The sequence below is a fragment of the Ovis aries genome, chromosome 14 (assembly GCF_016772045.2).
Source record: "Ovis aries strain OAR_USU_Benz2616 breed Rambouillet chromosome 14, ARS-UI_Ramb_v3.0, whole genome shotgun sequence".
Classification (NCBI taxonomy): Eukaryota; Metazoa; Chordata; class Mammalia; order Artiodactyla; family Bovidae; genus Ovis; species Ovis aries.
Window position 1 is genome coordinate 58,676,079 of NC_056067.1, and position 25,401 is coordinate 58,701,479.

At 42.8% G+C, this 25,401-nt stretch overlaps 1 protein-coding gene and 1 non-coding gene across 5 annotated transcripts in view; one reads left to right on the forward strand and one right to left on the reverse strand.

The window, feature by feature from the left end:
- The window catches only part of LOC114118023 (zinc finger protein 347-like), a 107,859-nt gene that overhangs the window by 61,479 nt on the left and 20,979 nt on the right, over nucleotides 1-25,401 (forward strand). Inside the window, exons 1-4 of one of the 4 annotated variants that reach the window (XM_042231129.2) lie at nucleotides 6,485-6,551; nucleotides 8,846-8,904; nucleotides 22,058-22,136; nucleotides 23,427-23,509. In XM_042231129.2, coding sequence (XP_042087063.1) covers nucleotides 23,495-23,509 — 15 coding nt within the window. In that variant the 5' untranslated portion in view covers nucleotides 6,485-6,551; nucleotides 8,846-8,904; nucleotides 22,058-22,136; nucleotides 23,427-23,494. Of the gene's footprint in view, nucleotides 1-6,484; nucleotides 6,552-8,845; nucleotides 8,905-22,057; nucleotides 22,137-23,426; nucleotides 23,510-25,401 lie in introns of those variants that run through there. The other 3 variants (XM_042231130.2, XM_042231131.2, XM_060398960.1) reach the window with 3 other exon arrangements.
- Nucleotides 4,572-4,678, reverse strand: LOC114118148 (U6 spliceosomal RNA). The gene has a single exon (XR_003591691.1). It is a non-coding gene; the product is annotated as a U6 spliceosomal RNA (small nuclear RNA).

Genomic DNA, 25,401 nt, shown 5'->3' on the forward strand with positions numbered 1-25,401 from the left:
TTTTCCTATTTGGAACCAGTCTGTTGTTCCATGTCCAGTTCTAACTGTTGCTTCCTGACCTGCATACAGGTTTCTCAAGAGGCAGATCAGTGGTCTGGTATTCTTATCTCTTTCACAATTTTCCACAGTTTATTGTGATCCGCACAGTCAAAGGCTTTGGCATAGTCAATAAAGCAGAAATAGATGTTTTTCTGTAACTCTCTTACTTTTTCGATGATCCAGCGAATGTTGGCAATTTGATCTCTGGTTCCTGTGCCTTTTTAAAATCCAGCTTGAACATCTGGAAGTTCATGGTTCATGTATTTCTGAAGCCTGGCTTGGAGAATTTTAAGCGTTATCTTATTAGTGTGTGAGATGAGTGCAATTGTGCCGTAGTTTATGCATTCTTTGGGATTGGAATGAAAAGTGACTTTTTCCAGTCCTTTGGCCACTGCTAACTTTTCCAAATTTGCTGGCATATTGAGTGCAGCACTCTCACAGCATCATCTTTTAGGATTTGAAACAGCTCACCTGGAATTCCATCACCTCCACTAGCTTTGTTCACAGTGATGCTTCCTAAGGCCCACTTGAGGATGTCTGGCTCTAGGTGAGTGATCACACCATCATGATTATCTGGGTCATGAAGATCTTTTTGTACACTTCTGTGTATTCTTGCCACCTCTTCTTAATATCTTTTACTTCTGTTAGGTCCCTATCATTTCTGTCTTTTATTGAGCCCATCTTTGCATGAAATGTTCCCTTGGTATCTCTAATTTTCTTGAAGAGATCTCTAGTCCTTCCCATTTTATTCTTTTCCTCTATTTCTTTACATTGATCGCTGAGGATGGCTTTTTTTTTTTTTATCTCTCCTTGCCATTCTTTGGAACTCTGCATTCAAATCGGTATATCTTTCCTTTTCTCCTTTGCTTTTTGCTTCTCTTCTTTTCACACCTATTTGTAAGGCCTCCCTCCTCAGACAACCATTTTGGGTTTTTGCATTTCTTTTTCCTGGGGATAGTCTTGATTCCTGTCTCCTGTACAGTGTCACGAACCTCCATCCATAGTTCATCTGGAACTCTATCTATTTACTGGAGAGAAACCATATAAATGTGATATATGTGGCAAACCTTTAGTCAAAGTGCAAATTTGTAGTTCATCGGAGAATTAATACTGGAGAGGAACCATATAAATGTGAAATTTGTGGCTGGTCCTTTACTCAAAATGCCAACCTTGGAAGTCATCAGAGAATTCGTACTGGAGAGAAACCTTACAAATGTAACGTGTGTAACAAAGCCTTTAGTCAGACTTCTGGCCTTATAATTCATCAGAGAACTCATACTAGAGAGAAATCATACAAATATAATTAGTGTGACAGAGCTCTCATTGCACATTCATCTGTAACTGACCATTAAGGAAAACGATATAAATGTAATTTATATGTCAAAGTCTTCAGTCACAGGAATCGTTTTGCAGATAATCAGTGAATCCATATGGAGTGAAACCTGACAGATGTAATAAATGCAGTAAAATATATCATCCTTTTGACCTTCAGAAAAGTCAAACTGTAGGAAAACTGCAGAAATACAGTGGGTGTGGCAGAGCTTTGGATTCTGAGTTCAGAACTAACAACAGGATGTGATGAATTCTGAGATCTTACCCATGTAGTGATTGTTGCAAGTGTTTTAGAAGGCATTCAAACCTTGCAAATCGTGAAAAAAAAATCATACTGAAAAGAAGCCATACATTTAGTATGCAGTAAATCTTAAGGGGACTATAAGGTTACCTGTACATGAGAGAAAGAATGTAAATGTAATATATGTGACCACTGCTTCAATACAAGTCTTATTAGTCACATCATCAGGGAATTCATAATCCAGAGAAAGGAAATGTAATAAGTGGGGCAAATGCACCAGGTAGCATTCAGCCCTAAAAAGACATCAGGTGATCCATACGCCAGAGACCTTACAAATGTATTCACTGTGGTGAGGCTTTTGTCAGGTGATTCCATTTAGGCTTCATGAGAAAATTCATACTCCAATACACAGAAGCTATGTTGATGTAATGAGTGTGTCTTGACAACAGTCTTATAGAGAGCTTATAGGCAACAGTCTCAATTTAAGATTCCGTAAAGAAGTCATTCTGAAGGAAAAGCTTACAAGTGATAATGAAAGTGTAAAACCTTCACTCGGGGCTCATATCTCACCAATCATCAGATGATCCATACTAGGGAGATCCTTACACGTGTATGTAATGTGGCAAGGCTTTTAGGTGCTGCCTTAAACTCAGGATTTACCAAATACTTAGAAATGCAATGACTATGGCAGTTTTTACAATTGCTACTCACTCTCTAGGTATGTAGGAATATGTATCCTGGAGACAAGCCACACAAATGGGTTTGTAGGAAGGAGTTTTCTGAAACAGCAAAGTTTGGGGACGATACTAGAGCAATGCCTTCCAAATGCAATGGGAGTGGAAAAAGTTTCAGCTTGAGTTGAAGTATTATGCAATAAGAGTCCATATTGAAGAGAAGTCATGAACTGTGTAGGCAAGGGCTTTCTCAAGACATCAGAGTGTATTAGACTTAAAAATATATGTCTTCCAAAGAAACCACACAAAAGTTGTGCATGCTATTTTCTCTGAAATCAGGAAGAAGACAAGGGTGCCCACTCTCACCACAACTATTCAACATAGTTTTGGAAGTCCTAGCAGTGAGAGAAGAAAAAAAAAAAAAAAAAAAAGGAATGCAGATTGGAAAAGAAGTAAAATTCTTACCGTTTCCAGATGACATGATCCTCTACCTAGAAAACCCTAAAGATAGCACCAGAAAATTACTAGAGCTAATCAATGAATATAGTAAAGTTTCAGGATATAAAATTAATACTCATAAATCTCTTGCATTCCTATATACTAAGAATCAAAAAAGAGAAACTAAGGAAACAATCCCATTCACCATGCAATGAAAGGAATAAAGTGCTTATGAATGAATTCACCTAAAGAAACAAAAAGACTTACATGTACAAAAGTATAAAAGACTAGTGAAAGAAAGATGACACAAATAGATGGAGCAATATACCATGTCCGTGGATTGGAAGAATCAATATAGTGAAAATGATTATTCTACCCAAAGGAATCTATAGATGGGAAGATGTTAATGTATGAACTTTGAGTTGGAAAATGAGTAAGTTCTGGGGAGCTGTGTGCAGCATTCTAACCTTAGTAAATTCTTCTGTGTACTACATACTTTAAATTTGCCAGCAGAGTAAATCTTGAGTGTTCTCACCATACAAAACATGGAACCTGGGAGTTGATGGATGTGTTGATGACTGGATTGTGATAAATATTTCACAGTATATACCTCTGTGAAATGGTCACATCATACATGATAAGTATACACATATCCATTTGACTAGTTCTATCTCAGTAAGGCTGGAAAAGAAGAAAATAGGAGGTGGGCTGGGTTTGCCACCTTTAATGGTGTTCAACCCATATTTCCCATGAGACCCATGAAGCATTTTACAAAACCATGTATGGTACCCCCTGCCCTATCAGACGTCCTCAGATACTTGTGTGGGTCCTAGTCCCAGGTACAAATCGCTGCAAGTTAACTCCTTCTCCGAGAGAAGTGGTTATGGGGGAGAGCCCGCCGTAAAGTACTCTGGTTTGGGGGGTAGATGCTTGGGAACAGGGTGTTTCCTGAGGCTTGATCACGCCTTTGCCTATGCCAAGCTTCTTTCCTCATGACCTTTGCCATGGGCGGAGTTCCTCACACTGGCCCCCGGCAGGTGTACATGAGTTCCCAATCCTCAACCCCTCTCCCACCTCCCTCCCCATATCATCTCTCTGGGTCATCCCAGTGCACTAGCCCCAAGCATCCTGTATCCTGTATCAAACCTAGACTGGTGATTCGTTTCTTACATGATAGTATACATGTTTCAATGCCATTCTCCCAAATCATCCCACCTTCTCCCTCTTCTGCAGAGTCCAAAAGTCTGTTCTATACATCTGACTCTTTTGCTGTCTCGCATACAGGGTTATCTTTATCATGATTCTAAATTCTATATATATGTGTTAGCATACTGTATTGGTGTTTTTCTTTCTGGCTTACTTCACTCTGTATAATCTCCAGTTCCATCCACCTCATTAGAACTGATGCAAATGCATTCTTTTTAATGGCTGAGTCATACTCCATTGTGTATATGTTCCACAGCTTTCTTATCCATTCATCTGCTGATGGACATCTAGGTTGCTTCCATGTCGTGGCTATTATAAACAGTGCTGCGATGAACATTGGGGTACACGGGTCTCTTTCAGTTCTGGTTTCCTTGGTGTCTATGCCCAGCAGTGGGATTGCTGGATCATAAGGCAGTTCAATTTCCAGTTTTTTAAGGAGTCTCCACACTGTTCTCCATAGTGGCTGTACTAGTTTGCATTCCCACCAACAGTGTAAGAGGGTTCCCTTTTCTCCACACCCTCTCCAGCATGTATTGCTTGTAGACTTTTGGATCACAGCCATTCTGATTGGTGTGAAATGGTACCTCATTGTGGTTTTGATTTGCATTTCTCTGATAATGAGTAATGTTGAGCATCGTTTAAAAAATATGGAACGCTTCATGAATTTGCATGTCATCCTTGCACAGGGGCCATGCTAATCTTTGCTGTATTGTTCCAATTTTAGTATATGTGCTGCCGAAGCGAGCACTGTACTGGTCTATCTAGTCTGGGAGTGTAGACTCTTCCTGACTTTGCTTTCTCCTTAGTTTGTATAATTTATCTTTTTAAATTGGATTTTGAAGTATGTGGCTCTAGGGTCTGAAGTCATGTCCAGTTTCTTTGCTGTGGTAACCCACCTGTGTTTAAGGGGCAGCTCCTCATGGACTCTCTGTGGTGTGTGTTTACTGGGTAAGAGAAAATTTTTAAAGGAGAATCCTTTCCCTTATTGGTTGTAATATTTTCCTGCTGCATACAGAATTACCACTTGAAGCTACTTAGTATAGTGGTCAGTGTGTTCTGTGATATGACAAAGTATCTGAAGACCTTGACCTGTACATCTTTTTCTGGCTTTGAGTGATGTAAGAGAAGCCTGCGTGAAGGGCACTGTGATAGTGTTGTTCACGTGTATTATCACCATGCCCTTTGAGCCTCACCAAGAGGTGTAGGAACTTCTCCTGACAAGGGTACTGTCCAGGTTCACACCCTCATATTTGTGAGGCTGTTGACTAAACTGTTGCTGATGCTGCTTGCTTGTCACCTGGGTGCTATTGATCATTTTGCCTCCACATTTAATTTTGTAGCAGCTTAATGACAGAGCTTATGTAGCAGAGTGATAACTTAGGTGATGAACCATCATTTGTGTTTTTTCAAGGCATAGCTACTTTCCTTTTTTTATATTTGTATGCATTATAAATGATTGTCTTTTATTTTTGTCATTAAAGTTCTATTTTATGTTACTCTTTGTACTTTATTTGCAATATGTGAGATGGTTGGTTAAGAGAGCTCCTCCACCCCTGTGGTGGAATTGGTGATCAGTACTTTTTAGAGTTCTTTATGTATTCTTGATGTTAAACTATTATTGAATATATGCTTGGCAATTTTTTGTTGTATAGTGTACATTGTTTTTTCACTGCTGAGGATGGATTACTGCACAATATTTGATAATTAGGATGTGTGCAGTTTACCTCTTTTTATTTTGTTGGTGTGAGCATTTGGTGTTGTATCTGATAAATCATTGGTGAATCCACTGTCGAGAATCATTTTTAGGTTATCTATACAAAATTATGGATGCTAGGCAAACTTATTGTGATCATCGTTTCACAGTATACGTATCAGTTAATTTTTTCTCTGTAGCTTAAACTTACACAATGATATTTGTCATTGTAAGAGTTGCTTATACAACCCCTTTATGTCACTGTTTAAAGAGTTGGGTTTAGAAGGGGGAAATAATTAAAACACGTTGGATAAAAGAAACAATAATGCAGTTTATAATCATTTAAAGTGTCGTGCTCTTAAAAGGCTGTGGTTAGTGACCCAAATGATCACATCCCTTAAGTCCTCCATCTCAGACACCCAGGTAGTGACCCTGAGTTTGTTGAACTCAGCACTATGGGAAGTTTGCTGTTTTGTAGGGTGTGAGTAGGAAATAGCCCATTTCTACCCAGGCAGAGTTTTGTATTTGTAATATAGAGACTAGTCCCATTCTTGTTTCTTAAAACTGCCGAAGTTCCCCGATCCCTGAATTGCTTCAGCCTCACTAGCAAGATCTGAGCACAACATGCTGTGAAAAACATCTTTTTATAAGAATAAATTCGTTTAGACTTAAGAGGAAGTATCTTGGCTTCCGACGTAACTTGAAGCTTTTACCTGAGCAGTGTTACAGACCTTAACTTAATGCTGTCAGGTAACAGGCCCCGCCCCCTCCGCGCCCCGCCCCTCCCACGAACTCTGCGCACCGCGAGTGCTCGCCCCGCCCCTCGTCGGAAGCCTGGGCTCTAAAACCAAAAGCCCTTTCACACGGAGCCGGAAGTTGGAGAGCGTGGAGCCGAGGTCCCCGAGCGGCGCCTACGCTTCCTTCTAGAGTAAGTTTGCAGAGCTCGCAACCCCTCCAGTCCCCACCTCCGTCCCCGCTCACTCTTCCTCACGATGTGGGAACTGCCAGCGACCCGAAAACCCTGGCACCTGGTGCTCGGCCCGAATAAACGCTGCCGCTGCCGTTGCGGCCCAGTTGTCTTTTCGTTTGGGTTTTAAGTGTTGCTGAGGCGGTTTCGGCCCTCGGCGCGCCTAGACACCGCTTCTGGCGACGTTTTCCTGCTTAAAACCCTTGTTTACCTCTGGCCTCGCCAAGTAAAGCCCTCTCTCGCGAGTTGGAGTCGCGCCCGCCGCGTCGCCTTCTCGATCGCTGGAGGCAGAGTCCAGATAGGCTGCGCGCCCTCTCCCCGGTCCTGGGATTCCGGAGAGGCCGCCTCGCTCCTGAGCCCCTTCCCTCCCAGCCCCTCCGTCCTCGAGTCTCCTGAGGCCGGTCCTTCTGCCTCGCAGCAGCCCCCTTTCCTGTCAGCCCGTCCCCTCACCCCGCATAGGGTAGGTGACCTGGGCCAGCCATGTGACAGTCAGTGCTGTTGCATGCCCAGTTCAACTCGGGGGAAAAGGTGATCTTCCGGTCCGGGGGCGTCTCGTTCTGTCGGCCACTCAGTAAATTCAGGAGGCAGGAGGATCAGGAGAAGCAGAGTCAGAAGGACGGAGAGAAATAACTGAAACCGAGGGGAAAAGCATCAGGGAGAACCAATGGGAAAACTGAGACTGGCTGAGGGATTTGCAAAGGGATAGTCAAGTCAAAGAGGTTAAGCCTTGAAAATAGCCAAGTGAGTAAAATAGAGAAGTATTAATAAATTAGAAAACCAGATCTCCAGGGACTGGAAAACAGCATAGGGAGAACTGCCCTGTCTCAGTGATGGGAGCGGGGAGGCGAAGGGCGATGAGGACGTCTGACGTGGAGAGTCCCTAACTGGGTTTTGGCCGAGTTTGAGTCAGGCCTCTTGGGTTAGAGTCCCAAGTTGTGTTTTCACCCGGTTGGAGTCCTGCCACAAAGGTACAAGTCTAAATCTGAAGTGGCCGGTTTTATGAAATGGCAACCCACTCCAGTATTCTTGCCTGGAGAATCCCATTGACAGAGGAACTTGGTGGGCTACAGTCCACGGGTCTCAAAGAGTCGGACACGACTAAGTGACTTCACCTGCACCTTCACCATGGTGTTGGCAGAGAAAGGTAAGGAGCAGAGGAAGAAAGAGCTGGAAGGAAGCATAGCCACGTGGCCTGCCAGAGAGTGGGGAGGAAGGGAGAGTCACAGCAAGAAGGGGAGTAATCTGGGGCGCAGAGAGGGAGCGGAAATGGGGGAAGAAAGAGGCAGACATAGGTATGGATTTTTGAAAGACTCAGGAAGGTTGGAGAGAGAGAGCATTTCGAGGGGGAACGAATTGCAGCAGCCTGGGACAGGACGCGTGTGAGGGAGGAAATAGGACAGGAGCAGAGGGGGAGAAAAAGAGACACCAGACCCAGATGAAATAGGGAGCTAGGTGAACAGAGGGGTAAGCTCAATCCAGGTGTGGCCAGTTATTTGGATACAGATGATTTTTTTAGTTATACAGAGGAGGATGAGAATTTCAAAACTCCTGTCTAAAAGGCTTGTGTCTTTTTTTATTAGTTGTGGCAGAAGATGACTTTCATTTGCAAACCCTGTTGAGCCTGGGGCAGTGGCTTGATTCACTGCGTTGTGAGTGACCCCCTTCCCTTGTCCTATCATAAGATAGAGGTCAGGGACGAAAAGACCTGGGGCAAGAAATGACTGACTCTATAGAGTGTCACTCTGTGGTAGGTTTTTTTTTTTTTTTTTTTTTTTCGTTTAATGAATTTTTTTGGCTGGGCTGTGCTGCGGGCTCAGGAGTTGTGGCTCCCAAGTTCTAAAGCACAGGCTCAGTATTTGTGCACGGGCTTAGTTGCTTGTACTTGTGGGATCTTTCTGAACCAGGGATAGAGCCCATGTCCCCTGCATTGTCAGGCAGATTCTTATCCGCTGTATCATTATTGGGTAGCATTTTTAAAGGAACACTTTTTTTTTTTTTTAACGGATTTTTTTTTTAACGGATTCACATTTTCTCCTTTCTTTATGTATGGTGCTTTTTGTAGCTTGGAATAGGTCTTAATTCATTCAGTTTCTGTACTCATTTTTAACTTCAGAAATAAGCTTTTTTAGTTTCCAGTATTCTACTCTTATCATCCTTTTATAAATATGGTTATTCTCCACAATTTTTTAAACTTTGACACCAGATTTTTAGATTAAAAATAATTCTCAGGGGTTTTTTTTTCAAATTTTTTTCAGATTCATTCCTTGCCTGAGTGCTTTCTTCCCTTCATCTCATACATTTGAAACTTTCTTTGGTAAGTAGTAAATCATCTTAGACTATTTTGTGCCATACTTAGCAAAAATGTCACCTCGCTTATCAGTTATAATGAGGTAGATGTGCCTAGAGTCTATTATACAGAATGAAATAAGTCAGAAAGAGAATGACAAATGCTGTATATTAATGCATGTATATGGAATGTAGGAAGATGGTACCAGTGATCCTACATGCAGGGCAACGAAGGGAGACAGAGATGTAAAGAACAGACTTTTGGACTCAGTGGGAGAAGGTGAGGGTGGGATGATTTGAGAGAATAGCACTGAAACATGTAAATTACCATATGTAAAATGGAATGATCAGTGCAAGCTCAATGCACAAATTAGGGCACCCAAAGCCAGTGCTCTGGAACAACCCAGAGAGATCTTGTGAGGAGGGAGGTGGAAGAGGGTTCAGAATGGGGGGCTGCTTCTGCTGCTAAGTCGTGTCAGTCATGTCCGACTCTGTGCGACCCCGTAGACGCCAGCCCAACAGGCTCCTCTGTCCCTGGGATTCTCCAGGCAAGAATACTGGAGTGGGTTGCTATTTCTTTCTCCAGTGCATGAAAATGAAAAGTGAGAGTGAAGTTGCTCAGTCGTGTCTGACTCTTAGACTCTGCAGCGACCCCCTGCAGCCTAACAGGCTCCACCATCCATGGGATTTTCCAGGCAAAAGTACTGGACTGAGGTGCCATTTCCTTCTCCAATACATGAAAGTGAAAGTGAAGTTGCTCACTTGTGTCCGACTCTTAGACACCCCATGGACTGCAGCCTACCAGGCTCCACCATCCATGGGATTTTCCAGGCAAGAGTACTGGAGTGGGGTGCGATTATACTCACGAGCAGTCTGTTAATGAAGAAAAGGAAGGTTTTAAAACTCAGAATGGCACCAGGCCCCTCATCCATAAGATGCATTTTGGGATAATCTTGGCAGCAGATGATTCATCCCAGGCCATAAAATGATTAACTTGAATCTTGTAGAAGGGCAGATTACCATACAAATAGTTTTGTTTACATAAATTAGGGGAACAGTATCTGAGTATAACATACTGGTTTGTGAAGTAGGTTCTCAGCCATTAGGCGGAACCGACTTGAAGACAGAATCTGGGGTAAGTGCATAGTCCATTCACATAGCTTAAGACAAACATTTCCATAAGAAAAATGGATTGGTTAACTCAAGGTTTGAGAATAGTTAACTTCAGATGAAACCAGGTGTCATTATGGCAACAAGTATTTTAAGAGAAATCTCCGTTTAAATTTGTATACAGAAGGAAAAAAGTATCGCTAATTTGTTTCCTCCTGCTGCTTAAGAGATTTAAAAATGTCTGACACTTACAACCTATTTGCTCCATTTGGAGACCCCTGGCCTTCCTGCCTGCTACCCTCTCATTCCCCCCTTTTCTTTTAGAAGAATTATGTTGCCTAGGGAAAAGGGGCATCGTTCTCGTTCTATAACTGCTTCCAAGCTGACAAGGGGTGTTGTCCTTAAATTGGTCAGGCAACATATTCTCCTAACCCTCATACTGAAGATGTCTGATCCAGTTCAGTTCAGTTCAGTTCAGTTCAGTCGCTCAGTCGTGACCGACTCTTTGCGACCCCATGAATCGCAGCACACCAGGCCTCCCTGTCCATCACCAACTCCCAGAGTTCACTCAGACTCACGTCCATCGAATCCGTGATGCCATCCAGCCATCTCATCCTCTGTCATCCCCTTCTCCTCGTGCCCACAATCCCTTCCAGCATCAGAGTCTTTTCCAATGAGTCAACTCTTCACATGAGGTGGCCAAAGTACTGGAGCTTCAGCTTTAGCATCATTCCTTCCAAAGAAATCCCAGGGTTGATCTCCTTCAGAATGGACTGGTTGGATCTCCTTGCAGTCCAAGGGCCTCTCAAGAGTCTTCTCCAACACCACAGTTCAAAAGCATCAATTCTTCAGCACTCAGCCTTCTTCACAGTCCAACTGTCACATCCATACATGACCACAGGAAAAACCAAAGCCTTGACTAGACAGACCTTAGTTGGCAAAAACTGTCTCTGCTTTTGAATATACTATCTAGGTTAGTCATAACTTTTCTTCCAAGGAGTAAGCATCTTTTATTTTCATTGCTGCAGTCACCATCTGCAGTGATTTTGGAGCCCAAAAAGATAAAGTCTGACACTGTTTCTTCTGTTTCCCCATCCATTTCCCATCAGTTGATGGGACCAGATGCCATGATCTTCGTTTTCTCAATGTTGAGCTTTAAGCCAAATTTTTCACTCTCCATTTCACTTTCATCAAGAGGCTTTTTATCTCCTCTTCACTTTCTGGCATAAGGGTGGTGTCATCTGCATATCTGAGGATATTGATATTTCTCCCGGCAATCTTGATTCCAGCTTGTGTTTCTTCCAGTCCAGCATTTCTCATGATGTACTCTGCATATAAGTTAAATAAGCAGGGTGACAATATACAGTGTTGACGTACTCCTTTTCCTATTTGGAACCAGTCTGTTGTTCCATGTCCAGTTCTAACTGCTGCTTCCTGACCTGCATACAGGTTTCTCAAGAGGCAGGTCAGGTGGTCTGGTATTCCCGTCTCTTGAAGAATTTTCCACAGTTTACTGTGATCCACACAATGGCTTTGGCACAGTCAGTAAAGCAGAAATAGATGCTTTTCTGGAACTCTCTTGCTTTTTCCATAATCCAGCAGATGTTGGCAATTTGATCTCTTGTTCCTCTGCCTTTTCTAAAACCAGCTTGAACATCAGGGAGTTCACGGTTCATGTATTGCTGAAGCCTGGCTTGGAGAATTTTGAGCATTACTTTACTAGTGTGTGAGATTAGTGCAATTGTGTGGTAGTTTGAGCATTCTTTGGCATTGCCTTTCTTTGGAATTGGAATGAAACCTGACCTTTTCCAGTCCTGTGGCTACTGCTGAGTTTTCCAAATTTGCTGGCATATTGAGTGCAGCACTTTCACAGCATCATCTTTCAGGATTTGAAACAGATCCACTGGAATTCCATCAGCTCCACTAGCTTTGTTCATAGTGATGCTTTCTAAGGCCCACTTGACTTCACATTCCAAGATGTCTGGCTCTAGATTAGTGATCACATCAGCATGATTATCTGGGTCATGATCTTTTTTGTACAGTTCTTCTGTGTATTCTTGCCACCTCTTCTTAATATCTTCTGCTTCTGTTAGGTCCATACCATTTCTGTCCTTTATTGAGCCCATCTTTGCATGAAATGTTCCCTTGGTATCTCTAATTTTCTTGGCCCCCAAATAGTAGTTGGAAGCAGCTGCAGCAGTAGCAGGAGTTTGAGCAACTATTGCAGGAAGGGGGACCCCTTCCAGGGTCCGAAACTGAGCTCGTGTCTAACACTCGGAAATGAGTTGTCTGAGGAGACACATCTGCTGACAAAGCAAGAGATTTTATTGGGAAAGGGCACCTGGGCGGAGAGAGTAAGGTAAGAGAACCTAGGAGAACTGCTCTGCCGTGTGGGTCGCAGTCTTGGGGTTTATGGTGATGAGATTAGTTTCTGGGTGGTCTTTGGCCAATCATTCTAGTCTTTCCTGGTGGCACACGCATTGCTCAGCCAAGATGGATGCTAGCGACAGGGATTCTGGGACGTGGACAGACACTCCATGTTTCCTTTCAACCTTTCTGGAACTCTTCAGGTTGGTGGTGGCTCATTAGTTCCCTATTCCTTATCAGGATCTCCTGTCATAAAACAATTCATGCAAATAGTTACTGTGGTGCCTGGCCAGGGTGGGCGGTTTCAATCAGTGAGCTTCCGCTAACACAGCCATTTGTAACTTAAAAGCTTTCATGCAACTAGAAACAAATCCAGTTACACAGTTACAGATGCAGGGAGCAAACAGGGAAAACAAAACAATCAGAATTATTGTAAGATAGTTTTCCACTATGGGGCACTAGTTAACGTCTCCCAAAATGAGGCAGTTGAGGCTTCAGGAATATCCATAGCCTCAATCATCTTGTTCATGTGTTTAGTAAAATGAATAACATTAGTGCTCATATCAGGTTTATATGTCCAGCATTGGGTATGAATAATGGCACAAGTTCCGGCTTGCACAGCTGTCAGAATATCTAAAGCCAGTCTGTTTTGTAAAACCACCTTTCTAATTTGTGCTTGTTCAGCATTAAGAGCTGCAATAGCTTTTTGAGAATCTTGTAATGCCTGTTGAGTAAAATTAGTCAAAGCATCCACTCGTAGCATAACATCTGTAGTTCCCAAAGAGGGAACAAAGACTGCAGCCAAATAATCATACCAGTGAAATATAGACATTGCCCACCGAGTTTTAAGGTGGGGTAAATTAGCAAGCTTTTCTGGAAGCTCTGAAAATATAAAGGCGTGAGTAAAGGCTAGACCCAGGGTGCATCTCCCTATCCAACCAAGGGGAAGCCATGCCCATAGGTAAGAGCCACATATCCAATAGGTCCCGTTTGGAGCAAGCCAGCTGACTGAGATATCCAGTCCCAATTAATGCCTGGGCAGACAAAGGGAGAACCTGAATTGGGGTTGGAAAAGACGGGAATGATTATGTTCCATACATCCTGAAGCAAAAATCCCAATTTTTTCCAATCATTGTAATTATGTTGTTGGCTGACTTTTGGGGATGGCTCTGTTTGTTCCCAGCATATAGGGGCAGTAGATACTAAATGTCCTTTTTTCAGGAGTTAGCCATATAACCTCATCCCATATTTGATAAACGTCAGGTAAAAAACCATTAGATCCAGATCTATTTGCCTTATGTGTAGCGAAATACTCATTAAACCGAGACAATGTATAATCAAAATTAAAAGTCACGTTATGTCCATAGTTAAAGTACAAAGTGGTGCACCAGTCCATTTTAGGGTTGGTAGATGTCATCAGATGAAGAAGAGGCCTCACATATGATTGCTGTCGAAGGTATTTGCAGACTTGGAGAAAGTCTTTTCCTTGAAGTGGAGATGTGCACCACAAAAGCCTTTCGTGATGAAGACGGGGGCGCTCCGCAGACCCAGCAGTTAGAGCAATTGTGGAATGCAGCGTAGGAGTGAGCCCAGGACAGGAAGGCATTGTCTTGAGGATCAAACGGCGCACTCAGGATTTTTGGAGTCAGCAGAAGTAGGCTCACATAGATTATCAAGCCCATCTGAAAAGTATGAAGTCAGAGCATAGAAAATAAAGACATAAAATGAAGTCCCTTAGTTTTGGTCAGGGTGCCACCTCTTAACTCAAGTGTGATGTATCCACGAATCAATTCCTGGCACTTTGACAGCTGTGAAAGAAGAACGAATTACCTGGTAAGGGCCTTCCCAGAGGGGCTCGAGGGATGGGCCCCCAGATCCCAATGTTTTTATGAGGACCTCAGTTCCTGGCTCAAATAGAGGCTTGTTTGACTCAGAGGCTGGGTCAGGAGTCATCTCCCTGAGTTCTGTTAATGCATGTTGCAAAGCTGAGAGCTGAGTTACATAACTAGTTAATTCCAAGGCTTCAGGGTCTATAATGATGTCTGTGCATAAGAAAGGCCTTCCATAACTACATTCAAAGGGGGACAGTCCCTCCTTTTGGGGGGCAGTTCAGGCCCTCATTAAAGCTATGGGTAGGACTTTAATCCAGTTGTCCTGCATCTCTTGAGTTAATTTGCACAGGTGTCTTTTGATAATGTCATAGGATTTTTCAACCTTTCCTAAAGATTGGGGTCTTCAGGAACAGTGTAAGTGATATTTTATTTCTAGAGCTTCAGATACACCCTGAGTTACAGCAGCTTTAAATGCAGAGCCATTGTCACTCTGAAGGCTCCGTGGCAGCCCAAACCTGGGGATAATTTCATGGATTAAAATCTTTATAACCTCCTTAGCCTGCTTACTATGACAGGGAAACACCTCAATCCATCCAGTAAAAGTATCTACCCAAACTTGTAAGCAACAATATCAGTTAGCTTTTGGCATAGGAGTAAAATCAATTTCCCAGCCCTCTCCAGGATACTTTCCACTTCGTTGTAATCCAGATATTGCTAGCTTCTCAGTCTTTCGGTTATGTTTCTGATGGACCTCACACCTTTGATTTTTACCTTCAAACAAACGAGAAGCCATCTGGTAAGTACTCTCTGCACCCAAATGAAAACTCTGGTGTAAACCCTTAAGAATTTTCCATTGAGCATTTTCAGGAATTATTAATTATCTATCCTCAGACTTTAACCATCCTTTATCTGTAATCTTTGCTTGTCTTTTCTCGTATCTTTCTAATTCTTCCTCAGTATATTATGGTTTTTCCTGTTCCACAGGATCTGTCCAGATCAAAGGCGTCTACAGTGAAGGGGTTTCATAAAGTGCCAGCTTTTCTGGCTTGAGACTCAGCCAGCTGATTACCTTGCTGCTTTACTCCCATCCCTGCTGTGCCCTTTGCAATGCAAAACAGCTACACAATATATAGCAGTTAAAAGTCTCTCAATCTCTCTGAAATGCTTCATAGGTTCTCCTGTTGCTGTTTTAAATTGTCTTTCTTTCCTTATTGCAGCATGAGCATGTATAGTCAAATAAGCATACTGAGAATCCATGTAGATATTTACTCGCTGCCCTTTGTGTAACTCTAGAGCTCGGGTCAGAGCCACAATCTCCACTAACTGAGCACTGGTTCCCTGGGGGAGGGATTTTGTTTCTGAAACCTGTTCAGCAGTCACCATGGTGTAACCTGCTTTATGCTTTCCATCCCAAACAAAAGAACTGCCATCTGTAAATACTTCCATGTCAGGATTGTCTAATGGGGTATCCATTAGATCCTCCCAAGCTGCATAGTTTAAAGTTAGGAATTGGGAACAATCGTGATCAGGTGTTTCATTTTCCTTCTCAGGAAGGAAAGTGGCAGGATTTAAATGTCCACAGACTTTAAGCTAAGTTACTGGTCCTTCTAACAACAATGACGGATTTTAAGAAGCCTACTGTCTGTCATCCAAATATTAACCTTAGAATTTAAGGTTCCATTCACATCATGAGAAATCAGGACAGTAAGATTTCGTCGATTAATTATTTTTAAAGCTTCAGGTGCTAATAAAGCCGCTGCCCCAATTACTCTTAGGCAGTGGGGCCACCCAGGTGAAATTACATCTAATGTTCTGCTTAGATGAGCAATAGGTTGCTGGTGAGGCCCTCAGGCTTGTGTCAAAATTCCCAAGGCCACACCTTTTCTTTCAGTGACAAACAAATTAAATCCTGACCCTGTGGGCAACCTCAAAGCAGAAGCTTGCAGGAGGGCAATCTGAAGGACCTTAAAAGCCTTTTGAGTACCTGGAGACCAAAGTAGTTCGTCTGTTTGGGCCTGCTGAGTTTCAGCTATGTGTTTATATAAAGGCCTGGCAAGTTCTCCATAACCTGGAATCCAAATATGACACTAGCCTGTGATTCCCAGAAATCTTCTCAATTGTCTTAAAGTCCTGGACAGGGGATGATTTGGTATGGGTTTAATTTTCTCAGGGCCTATGGCCCTAGTCCCTTCTGATATGATTAGGCCCAGATATCTAGCAGATTGTTGACAAAGCTGAGCCTTTTCTCTTGACACCTTATAACCGCAGCCTGCCAGAAAGTTAAAGAAATCTTCTGAGGCTCCTGAACAAGCTTCCTCTGTCTCAGCACAGAGCCAAATATCATCTACATATTGTAACACCACCGCTTCGGAGCTATTAAAGTTTTGGAGATCCTGTGACAAACTTTGTCCAAATAAGTGAGGACTGTCACAAAATCCCGGGGGCAAAACTGTCCAGGTTAACTGAGAAGCTGGCTGCATAGGGTCTTCAAAGGCAAGTAGAAATTGACTTTCCTCCGCCAAAGGCACAGAATAGAAAGCATCTTTCAAATCAATTACTGAGAAGTATTTGGCTCGTTCAGGAATTTCAGACAATAGAGTATAAGGATTAGGCACCATGAGGTGTAAAGGAACTACAGCCTCATTTATTATTTGTAAATCTTGAACTAGTCTCCATTTACCATTTGATTTCTTTATACCCAAAATAGGAGTGTTGCACGGACTGTTACAGGGAACTAATAGTTCCTGCTCCTTTAAATTTTTGATGATGTGTTTTAACCCTTAACCTCAGGTTTCAATGGATACTGCTTCTTATGTGGAAATAAGTGGGTCTTTGAGCTTAACAACTACAGGAATAGCATTTTGTGCTCAACCCACAGATTTTCCATCAGCCCATACTCTAGGATTTACATTTTGTTCAACTAAAGGGAGAGAAAAGGAGGGCTCCATATTTATGAAAACAGAGGCATGGACCTTGTTCAGTATATTCCTCCCCAAAAGGGGTGAGGGAGACTCTGGCACAATCAGAAACTCGTGTGAAAATAGCCCAGAATCTCAGTTACAACATAAAGAATAACTGAAATAATCCCCTTTGGCTCGTCCAGACAGTCCCATTACAGAAGCGGATCCGGAAGGAAGTGGGCCAGGGGCTTCAGTAAGCATGGAGGAAGTTGCCCAGTCTCTGAAAGGAAATAGAGGGATTGGCCCCCCACAGTTATTAATACCCGGGGTTCCTCAGGTGTAATTAGGACAGGAGCTTGTGTAGCGACCCCCGGGCACCTTCAGTCCTGATTGTCTTGCAAATCTGACCCCAGGTGTCATGACAACACAGTATTTTAAGAGAAACCTCCTTTTAGATTTATATAGAGAAGAAAAAAAAAATATCACTAGTTTGTTTCCTCCTGCTGCTTAAGAGAGATAAAAATGTCTGACACTTGCAGCCTATTTCCCCCCTTTGGAGACCCAGTTTGTTTCCTCCTGCCGCTTAAAAGAGATAAAAATGTCTGACACCTGCAGCCTATTTCCTCCATTTGGAGACCCCTGGCCTTCCTGCCTGTTACCCTCTCAACATCTTGTAACAAAATAGACATATTTTCAACTGTGGTTTTACCAAAGACATGAATTGTGTGTATGTGGTTATGTGTGCACACACAAATGGATATTTCTGGTCTCAGCTCTTTACCAGAGAATGACGGAGATATGACATTAGATCTTGTGAAATTAAGGCATTCCTTTGAAAAATGGGAAAATAAAAGAACATTTAACATGATAAAACCACCAAAATGCTTCATTCTTTCCTTTAAAAAAAAGAAAAAAAAACCCACCTAGTTTAACTGATTAGTCTAATTGTCTATTTTCTCCATTTTCTATGATCAGTGAAAAAAAAAAGTGAGCTGTGCGGTGATATGAAGATGTTTCCCTCAGGTCCCTTTGTGACTTTTCTGTGCAAATGAGGAAGGATGGGCTGGATTGACCTGGAACCTTCCAACAGAGCCTCTCTATTCATAATGAAAAAGATTGCTCAGATCCTATTTCCAAGCTGACCCTTTACAATGTTTTTTGTACCAGTGGATATATATTTGCAATTCTGTATTTTTAAAATATTTTACTGCAATCGTATAATAAAGGATTACCTGCTTGGTATCAGTTTGACCCAATCTTGAAAGAAAAGTTTCTTTTGCTCAGATACATGACAGATGTTCCTGGTCTTTAATGGGATGGGCAATAGGGACAAACTTGGGCCACTTGCCCTTCAGCCTCCCATTTCATTATTCAGTTATACCTGGTTCTCTTCACTCAGCTCAGACCTTCTCATAAATGGCTTCTCTCTGGGCCTGAGGGAGCTCACTTGTAACATGCAGATGAGAGACTAGACCGGAATCTCTGAGCGTGAGCAACACTGACCCCTGAAATGATTAGCCAAATTGGCTGTGTGTCTGTGTGTTGCAGTTCTCGTTTGGAGGGAGTTTCTGGTGGTAATGAGAATTTTAAATAGATCCCAGTCCTCCCTGAATGAAAAAGGAAAAGGAAAACTGTAGGATGGAGGCAGGATCACAGGCTCAGAATTAGATGACTTCTATGAATGAGGCTAAATCTGAAGGGAGATTTTTTTTTTTTTTACGTCCTTATGTTCAGACCTCCTCTAGCTTTCATTTGTTGGATCAAAAGCTTGACTCCTCGCTGTTTCTCCACAGCCCTCTGTCAAGCTCAGGGCCCTGTCAGTGTCTCCAGCCTCATCCTGGGAGCTGACCCTTTGCTCATGGTTCAGCCTATCCTGGTCGTATTTACCTTTTCTCTGTTTCCAAATACCCAAACCATTTCTGTCTGACATTGTAGTTCCTTTTCTCACCTTCAGGTCACCGTGCCTCAGGCCCTTTGTCACCCTTCAAGTCTAGGCTCAGAGAGGTCTCCCCATCCCCTCCTAACAGTCTCTCTCATGTTACCCAGGTTTATTGCCTGTGTATCAGTTACCATCAGTAGAAATTAATGCCTTTGTTCATGGGTTATTTTGAGTCCTTCCTGGTTCCCCTCTTTTAGGGCTTATAGTGTTCCTCTTCCCAGCATGGCTGCAGTACCTGTTACTGGAAATGTCTGTAGATGACAGGACTATGGATTAGGCTGAATTATCCTCAGGGAAGACCAAGAGAACAGGGCAGGTGATGAAGATGTTTCCCATGTTCTGGACATTTCAGCTGTAATTGATCTTTACCCCATGTGACTACTTAATTACTCAAAAGATGAGCCAAGAAATATAGGAAGTCCTGAAAAGCCCTGCAGAACTGGTGTCCTCAAGCAGTGGGCTAAGATGTCCCCATGTTTCGTCTGCTGGGTTTCATCCTCTGCAGCCCCCAGATCTAAGCTCTGTTGATTTAGGGACCAGTCACCATCGTGGACAGCAGCTTTGCTGTCTAGGAGTTCATGTGCTCAGTGTCAGTGTTGTGATTTCAGTGCACTGAGGATGAGCAGAAATCCAAAACCTAATGGGGCAGGAAGAAGATGCTGCCCCCTGTGCCCTGCCGAGAGCTAGAATATCTTCCAAGTAGGTGTGGGTGGAGATAACAGGAGATAGTGAGACCTGGAGACCCTTGCTTTGAGACTTCCTGATCTCAAATGCCTTTGTACGTCGACTCCATAATGTCCACAGGTGGTGGCAGACTTTCCCAGGAGGGCCAGTCTCTTAATTTTCATACCTCATATGCAGTGTCCTTTGGGTAGTAGCTCGTGGGCACTCGTCTTGTGATCCCCTTTGTCACGAAATCCCTGTGCGCTTTAGTCTTGCTTAGTCCAGTCATAAGGGAGGAGAGGTAGACAAATGGGGAGAGCAGAGGGAGCCTGGTGGGGTCTGCAGGAGGGTTGTGGCAGTACTTGGGGGCATCAAGATGAGCCCAGTGAATGGGGTGTGCGCCCATCCCAAGTGTAGTTGCAGGGACAAGGGGTGTGTGGATCTGTTGGAAGAAAATGTCTCCGTTTAGGGTGGAGCACCTGGAAGGGGGTTTGTTGGAGAGCCCGCATGGAGTGATTTGCGGTTCTACTGCTGGAGCTAGTGTTCCCCAGGACAGCAGTGCTGAGGCTGGCATGTGCCTGCACAGGTTTGATTTGACAACTCGTGACCACACGTGAGCAGCAGTGAAGGACGTGGAATTCAGCCAAGAGAAGTCTTTTCCACTGTTAGAACGGTGGCCTGGGCTGAGCCCACATGCACCTGTGGGTGCAAGAGGATGGGAGCCTTGGGCTTGAGGGGCTGGTTCTAGCAGGTGTCCCCAGCATCCACTTCACTCCCTGGCTTTTGTTGGCTCTTTTAGCAGGCAGGCACCGTAGCGTAACAGGGAAAATCTCAGGTCATTTTTTGCATCAACTTTGGTATCATTGTGTACTTGGGGTTGCCAGTGCAGAAAGGTTCATGTGCATTTGGGAAGATACCAAGAGAATCTGGAGGGTTTCCTTAGAAGATGCTGAGGTCTTAGTGGGCCATGTGCATCATTGGAATTATCCCTCTTTTTCATAGTCTTTGGAGATTTCGATGTTTGACTTGGATCACTCACTGTAAATGAAAATACAGTGTCTTGTGTCTGTGGATCCTTGGGTGTCCTCTTTTGTATTTTGCCTCATGCATGAGCTATCAGGGCTTGGAATGCTTTGTGTTTGTATAAGAGGGTTAGAGGCTCATTATGGGCTCTGTGGACACTCTGTTGGATACCATGAAAGTTTGTAAGTTTGTTTGTGTCCTGCTGGGAAAATAGGAGTACTAAGGTTAAGATCACAGAATGCTTGTTATAAGGTGGTCCTGCTCGGTAGGGATCTCTGGGCCCAGCCTGAGAAAAGTCATAAAGTCGCGTGATGTAGGGGAGGATGGCTCCAAAAAGTCAGAGGGCAATGATGCCACAGTGATCTGCAGCCTGGAGGCTTGTCCTCTAGAAGATGCAGCTGCAACTGTCTTGCTGCCAGGCTGGGTTCTGTGTTATCCACTCCTGTCCCTCCCAATATAATCACACATACAGGCACAGTACAGAAAACACGGAATCTTAACTGCACTGTTGGTGGTAATGTAAACGGTACTGCTGTGTTGGAAAATTAAATGGAAGTTCCTTAAGAAAGTAATAAAGAACAGGCCTACAGTCTGTCAAACCCATTTCTGACAGATATCCAAAGGAAAAGCAATCAGTTTTTCAGGGATATGTCCACATTCCCATGAGTGTGACTGGATTTGCAGTAGCGAAGGCACAGACACAGCCCAGATGTCTCTTGACAAAAGAATACGTTCCAAAAGTGTGGTATAGAAATACTAATTGTATACTGTATATTCATGAACTATTTTTTCTCTGTATGTCAATATAAAAATCAAGGATCCTGCATTTATGCCAGAATGAATGAACCTAGAGAACATTATGCCAAGTGAAATAAGCCTGACAAAGGAGGACAGACCCTATGTGGAAACTAGACCTGTCATACTCATAGAGCCATCAAGTAATAAGGCTTTACCAGGAGGTTGGTGGAGGGGGAAATGGGGCACTGGTAGTGAAAAAGTAGAGATTTTCCGTTGTAAAATAAGTAAGTTCTGGGGATCTGAGGTACTGCGTGCTGCCGGTAGTGTTTCTATATCCTTGAAATTTGCCCAGAGAGAAATAATACAGTGTAGTCATAGGTGGAAGTGTAACTTCCTCGACTATAATAATTATTCAGTGTATGAGTCTATCACATGATCACTTTGTACACAGTACATTTATACCATTTTTGTTAGTTGCACCTTAGTAAGTCTGGGAAAGGAAAAGAGAGTGGTGGTGGTGGGGGGGGGGGGTTGCTTTTCTCCTCTGAATGGTGCTCAGTCCAGGCTTCACGTTTCATTGATGACGTATTTTGCATACACATGTGCCAGAGTCCAGCTCCAGCAGCCAGGGAATCATCCTGAAGAGATGAGCGGTGTCGGCAGAGAATGATGCATCCTTTGACTCAAGGTATGGGGCTGCATGTTTATTTCAAGCATCAGGTTCTCTTTTATACTTTGACAAAAGCACTAAGTCAGAGGTTTAGAATTTTCAGTTTCCCCTCACCCAGATTTATTGTCTCGATAAAACATTGTGGCCCTTCAAACAGAGTTTCTGCTTCAGGGATTCTCTCAGAATCCTGTTTACTTTAACTTGTGATTACATTGTAACTCATGCTTATGTCTCCGCTGCAAACCACATTGCTCAGTTTATTTCTTATCTTTCTAAATCCTGTTTGCCCCTAGCATCCTAAGTTCACTATCTCCTAAAAAGGCTTCTCACTATTAATATCTCTGAAATTCCTAATCTGTATAAGCTATAGTAAAACATGCTAGCACTACCACATTCCTTAAATTTTTAGCTTCTAAATATTCTTAATTATTCCTAAACACTAAATTTGGCAAACTTCCATTGCCATAAACATTTCCCTCACAAATAGGTCTCAGATGAGAATCCTTCCCATGGCCTCAAGCTGTGGCCTACGTGCTCATCCTTGAACACTCTTGTAAAGATCCTTGAACAAATGTCAATGGTTAACTTTATGGATTATTCTCTGGGCACAACTGCTAAAGGCTTTGTGCCTTCCCATTCTCCTCTCAAGGACAATAAGCACCTTAACATTCTTTTCAGTCAGCTCAACCGAGCAAAGGAAAAAACAAGTCAGAATCACAAGACCTCACTCCTTCATCCCGGGTCCGTGTCTATGGAACAAGGAGAGGGGGTTGGGGCCGTGCCTCCATTTTGTCAGTAATGCCTAACGCGGCTCCCGAAACACATGTTTTGTACCCTCTGACCAGAGATTCCCCTTCAGGTAGTTTGCGTTGGTCCACAGCTTGAGAATGTTTAAGATGGCCCAGTTGATTCCAGTCTGGATCCCTCACGGAGCATCAGGACTCTTGAGTCCTCCCAGTCCTGAGGGCTGAGATCTGGGCTGAGGAAGGGATGCTCTGTTCTGAGTGGGGGTGGATCAGGACCTGCTGTGTGACCTGAAGGAGATTGCCTGGTCAGCGGAGGTACCTCTTGCTGCTGTGTACATGAGGCCTCAGCAGGAGGGGAGTGTGATCCAAGGGAAAGTGTGGGAAAGTCCCATGTTGGTCTCTCTGCGGAAGTTGACTGTCCTGAGTCCCTCCTGAGACAGTGGCCACAGGGGATTGTCTGTTCCTCATGGTGAGGGCTTCCCTGTGTGTGTGTGGTTGGGGCTCAGGAAGGGGATGTGTTGACTCTTAGCATTAAGCAGCATGTTTTCAATTTTCATGATAGACCTCTGAAGACTCGTGTTGCCTGAGGAAGCCCTGAAGTTAAGGAAGAGGAAAGAAAAGGAGTGAGGCATGGCTCTTTCTCAGGTAAGGTCATATTTAGTCTATCCTTCCTGAAATGCCCTTCTCTGGACTTGCTAATCGTGTCTGAATCTGGAGTGTCCTGTGTGACTCCTGTACATGCACACTCACCCGGGGCCTTCCCTCTGGCCCTGTCGTCTCCACTTAGATCCTGTCTCCCCATAGAGTTGATCCTGTTTTTTTTTTCCTCCTTTAATCTGTCAGAGTAGTGTGTCATATTAATTGATATTTGTATGTTGACTTCTCCTTGCCTTATATGAATAAAATCCATTTGGTCATGGTGTCAGATCTTTTTATTTATTTATTTAAATTATTTTAATTGAAGGATAATTGCTTTACAGAAGTTATTTTCTGCCAAACTCCAACATGAATCAACCATAGGTATACATATGTCCCCTCCCTCCCATCTTCCTCCCTATCCCACCCGTGTAGGTTGTTAGAGAGCCCCTGTTTGAGTCCCTGAGTCAGTTAGCAAATTCGCATTGGCTCTCTACTTTATATATGGTAATGTAAGTTTCCATGTTACTCTCTCCATACATCTCACCCTCTCCTCCCCTCCCACCTCCATCTGTTCTCTGTGTCTGTTTCCCCAGTTCTTTTTAATATATGTTAAAGTTGGTTTGTAAGTATTTTAATTTTGCATCAGTATTCGTCAGGGGTATTGGTTTCTAGTTTTCCTTTCTTGTGTCTTTGGGAAGTCAGCAAACTATTAGAACCGTGCTTGCTCCATAGAATTAGCAGTATTAGTGGTAATTCTTCTGTAAATGTTTGGTAGATTTTGGTCCTGTATTTTTCTTAGAGGTTTCTGACTACTTTTTAAATCTCTCTAGTTATCATGGGCTTCCCTGGTGACTCAAATCATAAAGAATCTGCCTGCAATGCAGGAGACCCAGGTTCTATCCCTGGGTCAGAAGATTCCCTGGAGAAAGGAATGGCTGTCTAGTCCAGTATTCTTGTCTGGAGAAATTCCGTGGACAGAGGAGCCTTGTGGGCTACAGTCCATGAGGTCACAAAGAGTCAGACACGACTGAGTGGCTATCACGTTCACTTTCAACACTTCTCAATTTTTTTATTTCTTAATAAGTAAAATAGTTTGTATGTTTCTGAGAATTTGCCAGTATGTCCTATATTCTGTCATTTATAGGTATTATCAGTCATAGTACTTCCTTATCTTTTTGACCTCAGTTGTGATCACTCCTGTTTCATATCTGTTTTCAGTTATTTGAATCTTTTTTCTCTTTTCTTTAGTCAAGGTGAGGTTTTCCTATACAGTTTTTTCAAAACATCAACTCTTGGTTTGTTGATTTTTATATTTTTCTACTTTCTATTATATCTCTGGTTTAATCTTTCTTATTTACATGTTTCCTTCTGCTAAACTTGAGTTTAGTTTGTTTTCTGTTTTCTGCTTCCTAGAGGTCTAAAAATAGGTTTCAGATTTAAGATCTTTTCTTTTTTTTACTGTAAGCATTTTACAGCTCAGACTTTATTAGTACAGTGTTCTCTGTGTGTTATAAATTTTGTAACGTCTTTTCATTTTCATCCATGTATTTAAAAATTTCCATGTGATTTTTTTTCTTAGACCCATTTGTGGTGTAAGAGTGAATTGTTTAATGTCCACATGTGAGGAATTTTCTTTTTTTCTTGTGTTTATTTCGTTGTTGTTAGGGAAGATACTGTTATGGTATCAGTCTCTTAAAATGGTTAGTTTTGGCCTAACATGTGGTCTCTCATAGAGAATGTTTTCTGTGTCCTTGAGATACATGTGTTTTATGCTTTTGTTGGGCCATGTGAGCTGTAGATGCCTGTTCAATGTTTGCTTCATTTTTCTGAGATATCTAATATTAGATGTATATATATTTTTACTTGTTACAGCTTTTTGGTAAATTGACAGTTTTATC